The sequence below is a fragment of the Rhipicephalus microplus genome, chromosome X (assembly GCF_043290135.1).
Source record: "Rhipicephalus microplus isolate Deutch F79 chromosome X, USDA_Rmic, whole genome shotgun sequence".
Taxonomy (NCBI): Eukaryota; Metazoa; Arthropoda; class Arachnida; order Ixodida; family Ixodidae; genus Rhipicephalus; species Rhipicephalus microplus.
In genome coordinates this window covers 112,648,179-112,664,366 of record NC_134710.1, presented here as the reverse complement: position 1 = coordinate 112,664,366, position 16,188 = coordinate 112,648,179, and the positions used below count along the sequence as shown (strand labels likewise).

At 46.8% G+C, this 16,188-nt stretch overlaps 1 protein-coding gene across 1 annotated transcript in view; it reads left to right on the top strand.

Annotated features, from left to right (window-relative positions):
* LOC119176331 (uncharacterized) overlaps positions 1-16,188 on the top strand; it is a 192,576-nt gene that overhangs the window by 65,577 nt on the left and 110,811 nt on the right. Inside the window, exon 2 of the mRNA XM_037427557.2 lies at positions 3,127-3,408. Within this exon, the coding sequence (XP_037283454.2) occupies positions 3,127-3,408 (282 nt within the window). The remainder of the gene's footprint in view (positions 1-3,126; positions 3,409-16,188) is intronic.

Sequence of the window (16,188 nt, the reverse complement as noted above, 5' to 3'; positions counted from 1 at the left end):
TATTAGGAGTGAGGATGACCTCATCTACTTCATGTGGACTATTTGACCCTCACCCCTATAGTAATTAACTTGTTCCTATAGGGTGTTGTAGAGATTTCTGTCTTGGTGCATTATGCTTTAGCTTTCTTTTTTGCGTATTCCGCATCGCTAGTTGAGCGATTAGTGACACCATCGTCTTATTTAGGTACTCATTGTTAATCTTTCTGTGCAGCACATGAAGTCTCTTTCTTGTTTTTTTTTTTGTCACACAGTATGTACGCCTGTATGACATCGGGGTGCAAACGATTAAATTTTACAATGAAAACTCACAGAGAGATAAAGAGAGGAAATGCAGCGGGAGAGAGAGAACAAAGGGCGAAATTTCGAAGCCTTTCTTTCGTATATACCTATCGAACGTACTTTCTAGTGAGCTTTAATGTCAGATGAAACACGGTCACTGACCAAGTCTGATGATGTTCTGACGGTTCGGAACCGCATACGGGTTCCTTGTTCCCTGAGCTGGACCAGAAGTCGTTCTAGAAGTTAGCTTTACTATAGTGCATGTCCTATAGCTTTACTATATTGTTTTGCATAGTGTGTCCAGAGTCAGGATGGGCGGAATTATACTTTTACGAACATTTCAAGCTTAACTTCTGTTTGAAAATTTGTATCTATATTCATGAAGGAATTAATTCGAAAGTGAACATTTTCATTTGCCACCCACCTTCGTTCATGATATGTCCAGCAGCGTTCGCTGAATTTCTGTCCTACAAGTGAGTCTGTATATAAGTCCTTATGGTGGTACCATGTATTGTGACACGTTTTCGGGGAATCGTTTCATACCAATGGCCGGCCAATTGCCTGCTGTATCGAAGAGCGCTGTTCAGACAGTGTGCTTGGGCACCCTTATTGTGGCTGTAAGATGGCAGAAATTGCGTTCGTTATGAGAATTAGACTCCTCTCCTTCTGAGCCAGCAGAACAAGCGGCTTCTAACAACCCAGCGTTTAGGCGTCAGGCTAAGTCACACAACCACTGTGATGATCCGTATAGAATGAGGCAGGGTTTACAGCGTGCGACATAAAGACGCCGTAGCATGGGAGGAATAATGATGTGTTTTGTGCGCATATGAGGAAGACGGAGGGTGTTCAGGGCTGATCAAGTATGGCTAACATCTGTCAGCAGCTATACGAGTAAATCTATACAGGGCGCCCTAGACAAAGTTTGAAAATCTGCCGACGCACGCAATGACGACACGACCAAATGCACGTTGCTGACAATTAGTTGCCTGGAGTGAGTCAGACTGTAATTCGCGTTCTGATTCATTGTTTAATTAGGCCCCTTTAAATAACTAACTTTTGAAGGAACGAAGATGGGTCAAAAATTTCAAGGAGAAAATTATAGGTCGGTTTCCAAAACGCCCGATTAGACAGTTTCGAACTTTATATTTATAAATGTAAGCGTTTTTCTGTTAACTACAAATATTTGCGAAATACAAAAGAAAAACACCATGTGACAAACCCGCTGGCGCGCCTATATACGCGCGCCGTGATTCTGGTGCTCTCTAACGTTCCGCGTACGAACGATACGCTTCGCTCACACCGGTTCATGACAGCGATAAGCAGTCACAGCGATTATCACTTTTGTGGTTGATAGCGAAAAACGTTCATCGCAAAGCCACCACCGTTAATGCGGCCCTGTCGAGGCAGTACAATCGGGCAAATGATATGGTCGTTCGTACGTGGTCCGTTAGGGAGCACTAGAATCATCGTGCGCACTGGTGGGTGAGCGGGTTTGTCACGTGGTATTTTTTTGTATTTCATGGGCATTTGTAGCTAGCAGAAAAAGGTTAAAATTAAACAGGTGTAAAGCTCGAGCCAGTCTAACCGGACGTTTTACGAATCTATGAACAACTTTCTCATTGGAATTTCTGGCTCCTTTTGTTGCTTTTTTAAGCTAGTTAATATAATTGGTCAAATCAGGCACTTAACCAGAACACAAAAATAGTCTGACTCACTGTAAGCAACCGTCACAAACATGCATTTGATCGCGTCTTAATTGCGTGTGTCGGCATATTTTAAAACTCTAGCTAAAGATAACTGTGGCACTCTGTAAATATAAGATGGCGTGGAAGTGACGGGGAATTAACAACAAACGAGAAAGGTTTAATAAGTTTAACGGCACTAGGAGCATATCATGTGCTTTTAACATGCAGATTACTTTACACTTAAAGGACATCTGCAAAATTTTTATCAAGGAAGCAATATATTGACCATGGCACACGCATTTGTGCGTTATTAGTGCTTATTTAATTGACATATAAAAATGCACGGAATCTTCAAATTTAACGACGGAATGTCTGAACGGATATGTTTTTGTTGTTTTATGATGAGAAAAAAAAACCCGCCACAGTGGTCTAGTCGCTAAGATACTTCGCTATATACTGACCCGCAATCAACTATATTTATATTCGTGGGTGTGTTTGAATGTGCGCATGCATATATATACGGAATGTGCACATGTATATATCCTTCATGCAGCTCAAAACACAACAACTAATGTTTGTGATCTTTCTTTCGTTCTTTTTGTGTAAAGACTGGGCACCTTGACTTCTATGCCCACTGCTGTGACTTCAACGAAGGCGCTCTTGGTTATAACCTTTCTTTCTTTTTGTGGAATGACCGGCCACTTTGGCCTCTGTGTCCACCATCTATGTGACTTCAACGAAGGCGCTCCTGGTTAACCTCCCTGCCTTTCCTTGCATTTCTCCTATTGAGAAAAATGACATGGCCATGCGCGAGAAACACACACCATGAACGAACTTGGGTGTTGTCATGCTGTTTTGTTTCGCCTCGACGCCTGCGTCTGTCGTTCATGTTATTCCTTATTCATAATGTCTTAACATGAGTGTGGCCGTTGCAATGGTGACCACTGGCCCCATATCTTTTGGGAATTCCAGCCACGACTGAACGGTGTGCATGCATCGGAACTCTTGCGAACGGTACCAACGTATAGAAAAATAAACTTTCGTGAATGTTCCCCGAGTCTGTATTGGCTTCAAGATGCACTGTACGCGCGCACGGGCGTCTGTCGGCCTGTGCGCTTAAGTGAGGCCCTGGATGAAGGAAAGGTACCATCTCGTTGTGCAGCTGATGGGCGGCGGCGGCTCGGGCCACTCTCCGTCTCCTGCCACGGCGGCATGCTGCGAACCAGCGCGCCCGCTGGTCGGCGAGTCCCCCGGCGCCGCTCCGGCGGCCTCCGGGCCCGTGTGCTCCCTGCCGGCGGCCGGCTCGTACGACTCGCGCCTCCTGTCCAGCTACCCTCAGCTTGCCACGCCGCGCTTCTACAACGCCGGCTACGGAGACCAGGCGGCCGCAGCAGCTGACTACGCGAACCTGGCCGTCGACTCGTCCGCCTTCTACCCGACACTGGTGAGTCGAGTCACTCAGAAAGGTACAGCGTTATCACTAGCTGTTGGGGTCGTTTTAACAGGATGTGCTATCGGAAGACGTAATACGGCACGAGGGAAGATAATTTTGGTTCCTGATTTCTCTCTATTCTTTTTTCATGTGCACTCTCATCGAGCATGAGATGTGCTCGCGATCTGCTCTAATGGTTTAAATCTACCAGTAAATACCGATGTGTTAAAGTGCGAAAGATATATATATATATATATATATATATATATATATATATATATATATATATATATATATATATATATATATATATATATATATATATATATATATATATATAATATGTGTGGCGCTACAAAATGGAGACACGTCGTGGTCCAGATGCCCTGCGTTTATTCTAATGCATGCGCACTTCCTCTTCGTCGGCTTCTCCTAGAATCACCTTGTTAATGCGTCACATATATCTATATATATATACGTGCACTACATTGAATATAACAACGTGATGACTTCGCCAATTTCATGCCAGCGGTTACGTGCTACGCGCACGTGATGATTAATGATAGATTATAAGATCTAGCTTTACAGTAACAGGGATTTACAGAACATCAATATGCAGGACGCCAGTAGGTACGCTTTCTGACAATACTTTTCACATAGTGACTTGGCCCGTAATTACTTGAAATCAACAGAACAGCAGCGGTTGTTCTGTACCGTTGTCTTTTATTCTTTCTTAACAACGCGGGGGAAATCTTAGATAACTGGAAGCTTCCAACGTGCCCAATTTTACGCATTAGATGTAGAATCGTGTGGATAAAGTATACGGGTACCTTTGTGTTTCGTTCAGTCAGACAGCAATAATATGGGGCAACATTTCACACAAGCTCCTTGGAAGGAACTGCAGACTCGACTTGTTTTCGTGCTTGTGATCTGCAATTAATTGTCTTGTATGTGTTGCTTTTACGTCCAGCAAGATGTAAAAAAAAACCCCATGGCATCTCAACGGAGGTAATGATGATGAGTGGGCGAAGCAGGGGGATCGTTTGGTGTTGCCGTGCATCACCCGTGACATTACTCACTCACGCTTGTCAATGACTGACAAAGCGGTGTATACACTTATTGATTATAAACGGTATGTTGTGTTGAGTAGAGTAGCAGGACGGAGCAAACTATAGCTCAGGCTGACCTCTCTACCTTTCTGTAAATAAATTCTCTCTCTCTCTCTCTCTCTCTCTCTCTGTCTCTTTCTCTCTCTCTCTTGTGTTGAGATGTGACTTTCGTTTCGCCGGCATTATTATCGATCACAGCTTTGTGGTTTGTGAAATGTAAAGCCAATGGTTCTTCTATCGGATCTAGCCTGACGATGGCAAGGACGAGGTCTATGCACGTGCCTCTGGTGGTTGTAGGTTGTTGTGTATCGTAGCATATCGTAGAACGTACCAAGACGTCATATACTGTATATACGAGCTAGTCGTTGTCCGCGGTGTCAACGTTGAACCCCCCGAGATGTGCGAGTAGTCCTATTGGCTTTTTTCCCCCTTTTGCCACCGCTTCCCGCGCCTTACGTTCGTTTTTTCATCCATGACAGAAAGAGAATGTTCCATGGTCCTCATCGTCATTGGGTACCTTGCATGTGCTAATGCGCGTCTTCATCGTCATCAGCGTCATCGCCATCGCCCGACAACGGACAATGTACAATGGACAAGCCTAGACAAGTTGTCCCTCTAAAAGGCAATGGTGACAGTATCGATGGCCGTTTGGTCACTGTTCACGTAGGGGATCAGTTCATTTTGAATTCAATCAGTCAGGTAATTTTCGACTGATAGGAGGTAATAAACTTCTCCTCGCTTTAGGGTCTGAAAAGTCCAAAAGTAGACTCATATTGAAAGAAACTGGTGCGCTGAGCTGTAGGTATTGCCGTAAAAAGCTGAAATATGGATCTACCTTGAAGGCGAAGCGTGCAACACACGTAATAAGACGTGGTATAATGACTACATGCCTGAAAGCGTCTTAAAATGCAGCACATACTTGATGGCATTCTTCTTTTTTATAATTATCATTGTAAACTTGCGTATACAGGGTCAGTAGTCTGTAGCGTTGCCTATTTTGACCCTAATGCCTTGTCGAACTTTTCACGTTTGGCCAGCCGTGAGAGTTCGACTTATCAACGGTACCAGCCAGCTGCACATGAGTGGTTGCAGATAATATAGAAGTGAGCCTAGAGCATGGCTAGAAATTACAGACCCGGCAAGCTACATGCCGTGGATAACTCATTGTTATATAGCACATCGAAGCTGTCTTCAACGAAATTATTTTTAAGGTATTAAATGGTGCCGCTATCTCGCACATGCGCCTGCACGCCCGCACATCACGTGAGGGCTAGGACCAACGAGGATCTGTATGGTATACATGTGGCAGCGCAGAAAAGCCCGATATCCGCTTCGATACAGTGCATGCGAGCGTGCTCAGACGATGTTCCCACGACGGCTACACGCACGGTTGTAATACCTGTCGAGCGTGAGCAAATAAACCCTCTTCCGGCTCCGCAGTGTAGTATACGCACCGCCCAATCCTCAATGAAAAGCTGCCCGATGGTGGTGATGGCGGTTGCGGCGGCGCCGGTCAAAGAGCAGGCGGCGTATGGCTCGCGTGGCCGTATACCTTAATCCGCGGGGTATTAAGAGGCCGGCCGAGAGCAGAGAAACGCGCGGCTCACGGCGGTCGCAATTAGTCGACGGCGGCGGAGGCCCGGTCTCGCCTTTACTGCCGCGGCCGAAAAACACTTGCGCTCTGGGGGAACCCGGCCGCGTGCACATCCTGTTGCGCAAAGTGTCCGGTCCTCGTTAAATGCGATCGTAAAAAGTCACTGCACTGGCCACACGGCTCATGCATGCGATGATCGGAGGGTCTGCTCCTTTTGTCCGGGCGCGCACCCCCGCAGGTGAGTTGCCGCCGCTCACCGGGTCACCAGATGCGCGTGGCCCAAGAGATCAGCGCCGACCGCGGAGGGCTTACGAGCCACGCGGGCGCGTCGCCCCTATATAACGCGCCCTTGTTCAGCAATTTGGCGGGGTTTAAGCGGGCCACGCCGTGCTTGCTGGTCGCCTCGTTCGGCGTGTAACGAGTTCAATGATAAAAGGCAGGGGAAGTATAAGAAAAAGAGACCGATGAATGGCTAGTTGACCGGCCTTTGTTACCTGGCAGGAAGAAGAGTATAAGACGGCCGCTTCCCACGTTTATCTATATAGCGCTGCTCGCATCGGCTGTAATCGAGACAGTCGCGAAAGTCCTCGTGTCCACCTCGGATATTTAGGACCACTCAGGAGGTTGTTGTTGGTGGCTTACAGTACGTCACCCGGCTGCGTTACATCATCAGTTCTCGCCGAGGCGATTGCGTCAGCTCTTCAAAGCGAGTAAGACAAAACTTGGACGCCGTGGTCCAGCAGGCAAACGGATGTTTGGGGGGTGGGAATTGTCGAAGACTGACTCGCTCCTACGGTCTCTGACAACTAGTGCGATAATTCTTGATAGCCACCATGAAGAATTCCTGCTACTCGTGCTATTCCTATATTTTGAATAAAACGACTACAGCGATCGGTAAAGTTCTCACGTAATACAATCCACCCGCTCGTCAGTGGCGTCTGAAGCATTTCTGGAGTGATGCGCGTTGCTCTTTCCGAAAGCTTACTCTTTTTGGCACAGCCACCATGTCCGAGTACGGCTGAAAATATGGCAGATCCCACGTACTTGGGAATCAATATCATGCGAAGTAGGTGGAGTAAGGTGACTGCGTTGTAATTTTTTGTTGAGCGAAACGTTATGAAATGACGCTACGGGCAAGTGTTACACGTACAGACATGTATATGCTCAACACTCGCATATGCTTTGCGTAGCCAGTTGTTTACAGTTGCGTATACGATGCCAAGAGCAACATGTGTATTACCAACACCAGAAGCAGTAAGGTTGAATGTAGCTCTTGTATATGCGAGCATAGTAGCCCTGGTAGTGCTATACGTAAACCAACCCTAATGGATGACAATTAACTACAACTGACGCAGACACGACGTGACATCTGTATCATAGGAGTACTTATGTAATGTTAACAAAATTAGATAAGCAGCACTGCAACCACAACTGACCAAAATTGCGCTTGCATAGCTTCTTTTTCCAGGAGAGTTCCGAGACTCATGGCGTGGCTCTACGGTAGAGTACTTAATTGCCACGCAGAATGCTTGGAGTTGATTTCTGCTGCGTCCATGACATGCATCCTTTGCATTCCTCGGGTAAACGCTCCCATGTCGGCTTTTCTTAACACTCGAGATCTCTACCTATGTCTGTTCTCTCCGTTTCCCGGTAGATGTAAACTGTGAAGCACCTGTGGCACATACCCACAAATCACGATCTGTGGTGTACGGGTGTGAGCCACTCGTGTTTGCACGAAAGGGGACGTCGCACGTGACGGGATTTTCACATTATTCATGCCATGACCGCTATCGTCAAACTCTTTTATACCCTCACTTACTCATTTTGATCACCCTAAGGTAAGGAGATGATTACGAGAGCACCCAGAGGTGGGGGATAGATAGATAGATAGATAGATAGATAGATAGATAGATAGATAGATAGACAGATAGATAGATAGATAGATAGATAGATAGATAGATAGATAGATAGATAGATAGATAGATAGATAGATAGATAGATAGATAGATAGATAGATAGATAGACAGACAGACAGACAGACAGACAGACAGACAGACAGACAGACAGACAGACAGACAGGCAGGCAGACAGACAGACAGACAGACAGACAGACAGACAGACAGACTTGATTGTTGTGTGGGGTTTAACGTCTCAAAACCACCATATGATTATGAGAGACGTCGTAGTGAAGGACTGCGGAAATTTCGACCACCTGGAGGTTCTTTAACGTGCACCTAAATAACAGCACACGTGCCTACAGCATTTTCGCCTCCATCGAAAACGCAGCCACCGCAGCTGGGATTCAATTCCGCGACCAGCAGGTCAGCAGCTGAGTACCTTAGCCACTAGACCACCGCGGCGGGGCTCATAGATGAATAGATGGATGATCAAAGTGCCTGCAGTACGCAAAGAAATGCTTCGCATGTAGTATATGTGTATAAAACTTTTTAGCGGATAGGAGGATCCCTTCCTTTTCGGGCTGGTGCACGGGATCTCAAAAGCCCACGTCACCACCTCTGCCGTGTATTTTCAGGGGTCAAGCATGCTAACAACGGCCCAGAGAGAACCACTTATAGCGGTGGTCAGAGAGTCTTCAGTGAAGGTCTGTATAGGTGTTGAACTGTAAAATAAACCTAATGAAGCTGAATGAGGAGTTATTGCAGTAGAGATGGTGTGAGTTTACAGGTGTTCGGTATGGACCCTTTCACTGTTTACAAACACAGGCCCTTGATGACATCCGGTTTTGCCGACAGATGTGCTGCATAACATCAATGGACAACAAAAGCTATAGAAAATAGCCCGCTGATTTTCTACAGTTTATGCTACCCTTATTTGACAGAATGTATTCTAATTGTTGTTCTTTTGAGCTACATAAAAATTATAAAACATTCCCTTGTACTTGACGCACGTTTCTTCTATGTGAAAAAAATCACAGCATATCCACGGAGTGAATGATAATTGGTGAGGTGAAGCGTTCGTCAGTCTGTCCGTGCTTTCGTCCGCCCATTCGTTCTTGCTTCCGTCCGTCCGTTTTCCCGTCCATCCGTGTGACCGTCGATGCATTCGTCCGTCCGTGCGCCCCTCCATGCGTCCGTCCGTACGTCCGTTCTTCCGTCTGTCCGCCTGTCCATTCCTGCGTCTGTTCGTGCGGCCGTCCCTCTGTATGTTCATCCATCCGCTCGTCCGTGCGTCTGCCCCTCTGTCTGCCTGTGCGTTCGTCACTCCGTCCGTCTATCTGTATGTCCGTTCGTCCATCCGTCTATCCAGTGAACACTCAAGGTGCATCCATCTCGCATCTTTTCGTCAGGTATTCATCATATACAAGTGCCGCCACCCAGCGGACATTCTAAGGGCCGATCTTTCGGGTATGTGCCACCGGTGGCTACATACACCATCGGAGGATGGACATACCCACACCCTAAGGAGCTTCGCCCCTGAAACGAAAGGGAGACTTTCCTTACCCTCGAAAAGAACTGTAAAACGTGCTTTCAGTTTCGACTTGAGGAGTTGGTAAATAAGGTGACCGGAAGATTTTTTTGGATTCAACGCTTGCAACCTCGAAACCGTCTCTAGCACACACTGAAGAGTGCAACCGCCATACTTTAGCAGAAATTCAGTATGACGACACTCATTGAATTTTGGGCGATAAGCGTGGACCACATAGCCATGAAGCGGGAAATATATCGACAGTTGGTACAAAAATGCTCACTCAATCTGGGTCTTTCGGGAAAGTATGGCAGTAGCGCTCTATGGCGTTTCGGTTTCGCCTGCGAAGTTGGTCGGACTTCATCCCTGCACAAATATTATCAGTGGCGTCTTTTTAGAAATTACAAAGCGGCAATGGGCTCTTCGCAAGAATGACTTCAACATTGCCATTCCACCCTATCTCCTGTATACTCTAATTAAAATAATTAGGTGAATTGCTTCATTATTGCAGTTATTAGCGTCTTCAGTTGCCGTAAAATGTGTCCCCCCACAGAAAAAGTAATACCGAACGTGAAGGTAACGAGCCGCAAATATTGTATTTCCTTTATCTTTGGCGTCGTTTGAAAACTGCAGAAGCGGACGCACCCCGGTAAACTCAATAATAATAGAAAAGGACAGGTCGTGCAAACAAGCACACAATACGTTAGTGAAGAAACGCCCACGAAGAACTGAAGGTGCAAACAACGGCGAAAAATAAAGAAGGCATGAAAGTCTCTTAGGATGAATGCGTACGAATCAGCTGAGCTCTCTGTATTTCTAGGTAAACTTCAATCACGTTAGGAAAAACTAGGCTCTGTAGAGGTGGCGATAGCGCAGGCAAGCCATGTGAAACGCGAACAGTATTTCGACAGGCATGCAGACAAGCAGGCACGCAGGAGAGGGGGGCGGAAGACGCGACAGACTTGCGGTTATTGTGGGCAGCAGTAAAGGAGTCGTGCAGGTCGTAACCATGGCGCAGTCCCTTGTTCAAGTCGCGGCTCGCGCTGCCTCGGACGACCGTCACTCATCGACTGGCCGCGGAAGCGCGCTAAGCCCGGCCGCTGTAGCACGGCAGAATAGTAGGACGACGTTTTCTTTCGGCGCCAGAAGAGGGAGATGAACCACTACTACCACCAATAAAAAGTGCATAAAAAACGGCCCCCTCCTCGGCAGGCACGTCTACAAACACGTCGCGGCCGTAAACAGACGCCGATCCGCTGACAACAAGCCTTGCAGAGGCGGCCGTTTTGTTTGCTTTGCGGCGGTTTCTCGCTTGTCGGCTTTCCGATTAAGCTCGAGGCGGCCCCTGGCAACCCGGGCGCCGCCGTGCTTTATGCGCCGCGGCCGGGGAGCAGCGAGCTGTCATTGAGCGCAACCTGGCTCGCAGCGGGCGCCTCCTTTCCGACCGAGACGTCTAGCTCCCCGACGGCCGCGTTGCTAAACTCAGGGCTGCCGTGACATCTGACATGGCTTGAAACAATCCGTCTGCTGCCTGTTCCCTCTGTCATTGAACCTTCCCTCTCGGCGCATCTCGCGCGCGCGAAAGCATGCCCGCGCGTGCTTTTTTTCTGCTTCTTTGTCGGTCAGCGTCGCCTCGGCCGCGCATCAGTGTCAGGTGTCATTGCTTTCGTTTTGTGCTGCTCGCAAGTGAAGTCGGAGCAAGGAGGTACTTGCCGCGAGCGCGGTTCGACTCGTATTCCGGATCCGGGCAGTGTTGACTGACAGCGGCCCTTGTCTTTTCCTTTCCGGGCGCACCTCACGCGGAGGAACGCTGCAGAAATGACACGCACTATGCGCGCGCTGAGTCTATTTTTGCTGCGCACCTCGGCCCGAGCGCCGCAGTGGCCGCCGGCATGCTGCTGCTGCGCGGCCGTACCGCATGTTGGCCAAGCTCGCCCTCCTCGCTAAGCGGGAGGGGCCGGTTAATTGGATAATGGACTTGTCGCGTTTCGACGCGGTGAGGCTTCGGCGATTCCTGAAAAGTGCGCCATGATGCCTTCCGGGTGGAAAGCGCTGCGTCGGACCCTGCGAAAGTCCTACTCAGCGAGAAATTAAGTCCACATTTACCGAGAATTAAGCCCACTTCAGAAGCGGGCAAACAAGGCGATGCTGAAATATAGGCGAGGGTTTGAAACTTTGTCGTTTGGTTCGTTTGCCACTGACTGTCAGCGACTTCGAGACAATCGCAGTCATCTTATTGGTGTGAAGCACTTTCGATGTAGCGGCTGATTGCACTTCAATAAAAACGTTTTTGCAGTTAGCGTTGAAGCGAGTGAAAGAGAACCGGTCAACTAGTGACACTTTAGCGAGGCCTGCCCAAACTTTAGCCATTTTAAATTAGAAATTTTTTTTTTCTTTCTTGTCATACTTAAACTCAGACGCGGAAAATCTCACCTTGTTCTCATAAAACACCGCGAGAAGATTAGTGGTATAGTAAAAAAAAAAAAAAAAGAACGTGGGCCGTAAGACCCAGAAAATAGAGCCGTTTGAGCCTTAGTGACGAAACGGTTATTCGTGATTTAGTTCTTCATTTCATTTAAGATGTCAAGCAATAGAGAAAACAGAGAAAAAATAAGAAGCAAATGAGATATACGGACTGCAAGTGAGATAGACGGACCGAACTGTCATACTTTACAGAATAATCACGCAAATGATTGTTGCATCGAAACCCATGGTGCAGGCCGTAATCTAGCCGTAAAACACGTGACTGAAACCTTGGGCTGAACTGTGGAAACCATTCCTTTGAAAGTGTTTCTGCAATTCTCAGGCCGCTTTTACTGACACTGCTGACACTCTGACGTCGTATGTATATACAGACATACATATATATATATATATATATATGCACCTTTTTACCTTTACCTTTGTTTTCATTTACTCTTTCCAAGTTGCACTAATTAATAAAAGTGTAACGGTGTACCGTCTCGCCAAAACTGGTACTTTATGTCCGGCATTAGGATGGCCTACTATATCGTTTTCTAACCGACATGTTTAGCGTAAGAGCTGTTATGAATACAGGTCCTCATCTTCTGCGCTCATTCGAAAGAAATAGGTTAAGGGTTAGTGCTTGGCAAATTTAACATCCCCGGAGAGAGATCGGGTCCCGCATTGCAAAACCTCTCTTCTACAACGGGTCTCTTATTGACGGGCGTCAGGGCGACCAACCATCATGATAGCAGTATAGGTGTGAAAACAATGAAAGATGATCGAGGCGGTCGTGTCGTCTGTTCTGTTTTGATCTGTTTTGTCTGTTTTTCCGTGGAGACGTTGATGTCGATATTACCTCGGCTACTGAGTATCAATAAGTTCTGCAGCGAAAACAGATAACAATGAAGGGTACCGAAAATGAACAATGTGCCAAGAAATACATAATAGCACACCGAGACCAGTTGAAATAACATGTCATTGTACAGTTTACTTGCAGCAGTTATCCGTGTCATAAAACGTTCACACGCTCACCTTTCCATTTCTACTCACTGTGTATGTACTAACACATCATTCCATATATCTCAACCCCTATCTGTATATCACAAGCGCTTATCTAGTCCGGTCTCCACTAAGACGTCTGTCAGGAAGATATTCGTGAAAGTTAGGCGTTAATCACTGAGCCACGCCGGAGAACGTTGTCTATCAGGAAGATATTCGTCTTTTTCAAAAGATGCATTTCAAGGTATGGACGGCCCAAGTTATTTATTTAATGTGAGGGGCGCCCTGTCAAAGCTGGCTAGTTTCTTGCTTAAGTTTTCTTTTTAATTTGTGTACTTTACGCACTCCAAAAGGTCATGGCGAAAATTTTCATCTGCATGATCACAGTGGCATTCCGGTGAGTTGGATCGATGTATTTTGTGCAGGCAGGAAAGTATTTGTGTACGCTATACTTCCAGTCGAAGTCTGTGTATTAACGTCTTTAAGTGTGGTAGGAGACCTGTCGCTATTGAAAGGTTTCTGTGTGGATCAACTTCATCAAGTAATAATTCCTTTGACTTATGGGCTATCAAACCACTTCTCTATAGAATAGTGGCTAGCTCCTTGCTTTATAAAATGTAGAATATCCGCCCCAGATATAAGTATTGCGCGATCCCAACCTTCGTTCAATGCTTTCTTGGCGATGCTGTCTGCCTCCTAATTACCCTTTATTCCAATATGGCTTGGTATCCATTGGAATACAACTTTGTGACCTTGCGCTGAGGCATGATTCAAAGTTTCGGCAATACATTGTGTTATTTCGCCATTTTTCTAAGGTGATCTTCCATGTTTGATTACTACCTGAATGACGGGTTTGCTACTCGGGCATGCCACCCACTGCAGTGTCCCCGAATTCTCGCAGATAAACTTGACTGCATGCTTCAAAATTAGCCACCGATTCTGATGTCGTTGATAAAGATTTGTGCGATAATTTATACATTATTTTTCCTTGAATTTCGGGTATAAAGACCGCACAGGCTAATGCTTGTTCAGGGCAGGACCCTTCTGTATATATTTTCGTGATTTGATTGTGCATTGTATGGAAATGATGAAGCACCATCTGTGCCGCCACTGGAGGCGCCATGTCTGCTTTCTTGCGTATGTCATCTATTTCATAGGTCACGTTCAGAACCGGCAGCGTCCAAGGTGGGTTTGATGGTTGCTATCGTTTATATGTTGGTACTACTGCTTGGAATGATGACAGACTATCCTGTGGTCACGTTGCCATCATTTGTGTTAGCTCAACAGGTAAAGGATGACTGTCATGTTGCGTGAAAATTCTAAATAAATTTGTTGATGTTTATCTTGCTCAGAGTACTGCCAAAAGTGTTCATCGTGCTTCTGCATACACCAAATCACTGGAAGTCAACCGTGGCAACCCCATACATACCCTCAAGCTTCTTGCCAATAACAAATGAAGTCTTCTTTCGGTGGAGGCTGGAAGCCCGTGCAGTATAGGCAGGAAGTAACTCACTGTGGGGCGTATGCACGCAACATGTATATAGGGCCAATAGCGACTCCGTATAGTACCACCCCATTTAGCCCCGCATATATGACGGAGGATTCGAATGGCTTGCTCCACTTTTTTTTCACGGAACTGAATATAAGGCTGACCATGTTAGTCTCCGTCATGGTCTCCGGTCTGAAATCACACCTGAGAATCTGAGTTTTTTATGATTTCACTGGGCTGGTTTTGAAGAATAATCTGGAAATATCCAAGTCTTTTTTAAAGTAAATGGTAGTATGGCTGATCTTGCCAAACTCAGTGACATACCTTTTCTTGTAAGAAAACGTAGTACATAATAAAATCCTTCTTATAAAGTTTGTTGGATATCTAAGAACAATAGTCCAGACGTCCACATACTTATATCATCCACATATACTGAACATCTGATGTTAGGTGGAAGATTATATGGGATTTGTACCATGACTGCATTAAAGAGCATTGGTCTTAGCACGCTCCCTTGTGGCCCTCCTTGGTTGACGATGCTCTGACGTTTGGCCCTCATGTTTAACCGCAAAAATTTGGCGCGGTGCTTCAGGAAGTCAGTGATCTAACGCAGAATCTTGCCCTTCCAGGCCTTCCAGAACATGAACGTGGCTCAGTGTGTCGTATGCTCGTTGGACATCAAGGAATACAGCAACAGTGATGTTTCCTCGCGTACGTTGGTCTTCTACAACTACATGTGACCAAGTTCAAAATGCAGTTCATTGTGCATCTTCCTCTTCTTAAGCCGGCTATGCTTTCTGGTAGTAGTTTGTCCATGTCTTGTCACCGTAAAATTCGTTCATTGATCATTTTCTCCGTCCCTTTCAAAATACAACTTGTCAAACTGACCGGTCTAAACGAACCCAACTGCATAGGTACCGTGTCGGAGATGGACGCAGCCGATTCTCGTATGAACACATGTAGACCTTGAGTAGAGAGGTCATATAGTAGTGACAACCCTTGGCATATATATTGCTTTCGCTATTCTACCAAGTATATTTCCACACTTCAAGCCCGCTTTAGCTGACATCTAGACGCTCACAGTGTCCTGCGCCCTAAAAATAAAATGAGGCGGGTATACGGCGAAATGATGCGATACGCAACGCACAGATGACAAAGCCAGGGAGATGAGCGCAACCCTCCGGATGTCCTTTAGCGTTTGTGCCGGGGTCGTTCACGCCGCTCGTATGTTCCGATGATGATCTCGGAGCAGCCACGTGTACAGATACGTTCCCCCACTCGTTCGAAGTTGCAAGAGGTTATGCGGGCGGCACTGTTGTGGTGTTGTGGCTCGATTGCGCGCGCCGTAGAATCGGCGTGCGTGCGCCCCGGCAGGCGAGAGAGGCGGCGGCCGGCTGGCGCGCGATGTCGTCTGCGCTCCTTGGCGCCGGCGATACCTGTGCCGCCTGCTGACTTTATAAAACAGACTGCAGGAAGGCTTGATTTATTACGACAAGATCCGCGGAGGAAAAGATGCGCCCTTGCGGCGTGAGAACCGAGCCGACATTTGTAGAAGACACGGGGCGATATATCATCACAATAACGCTGTGCAAATGAACGCGCGCGTTCGCAATTCCGCGCGGGGCTGCGCTAAGAGGGGGGACGGGGACGCGTGCCCAGGTCTACTTACTACCGCCGTCGAGTAATCAGCCAACGGGGTGCTTTCAGGC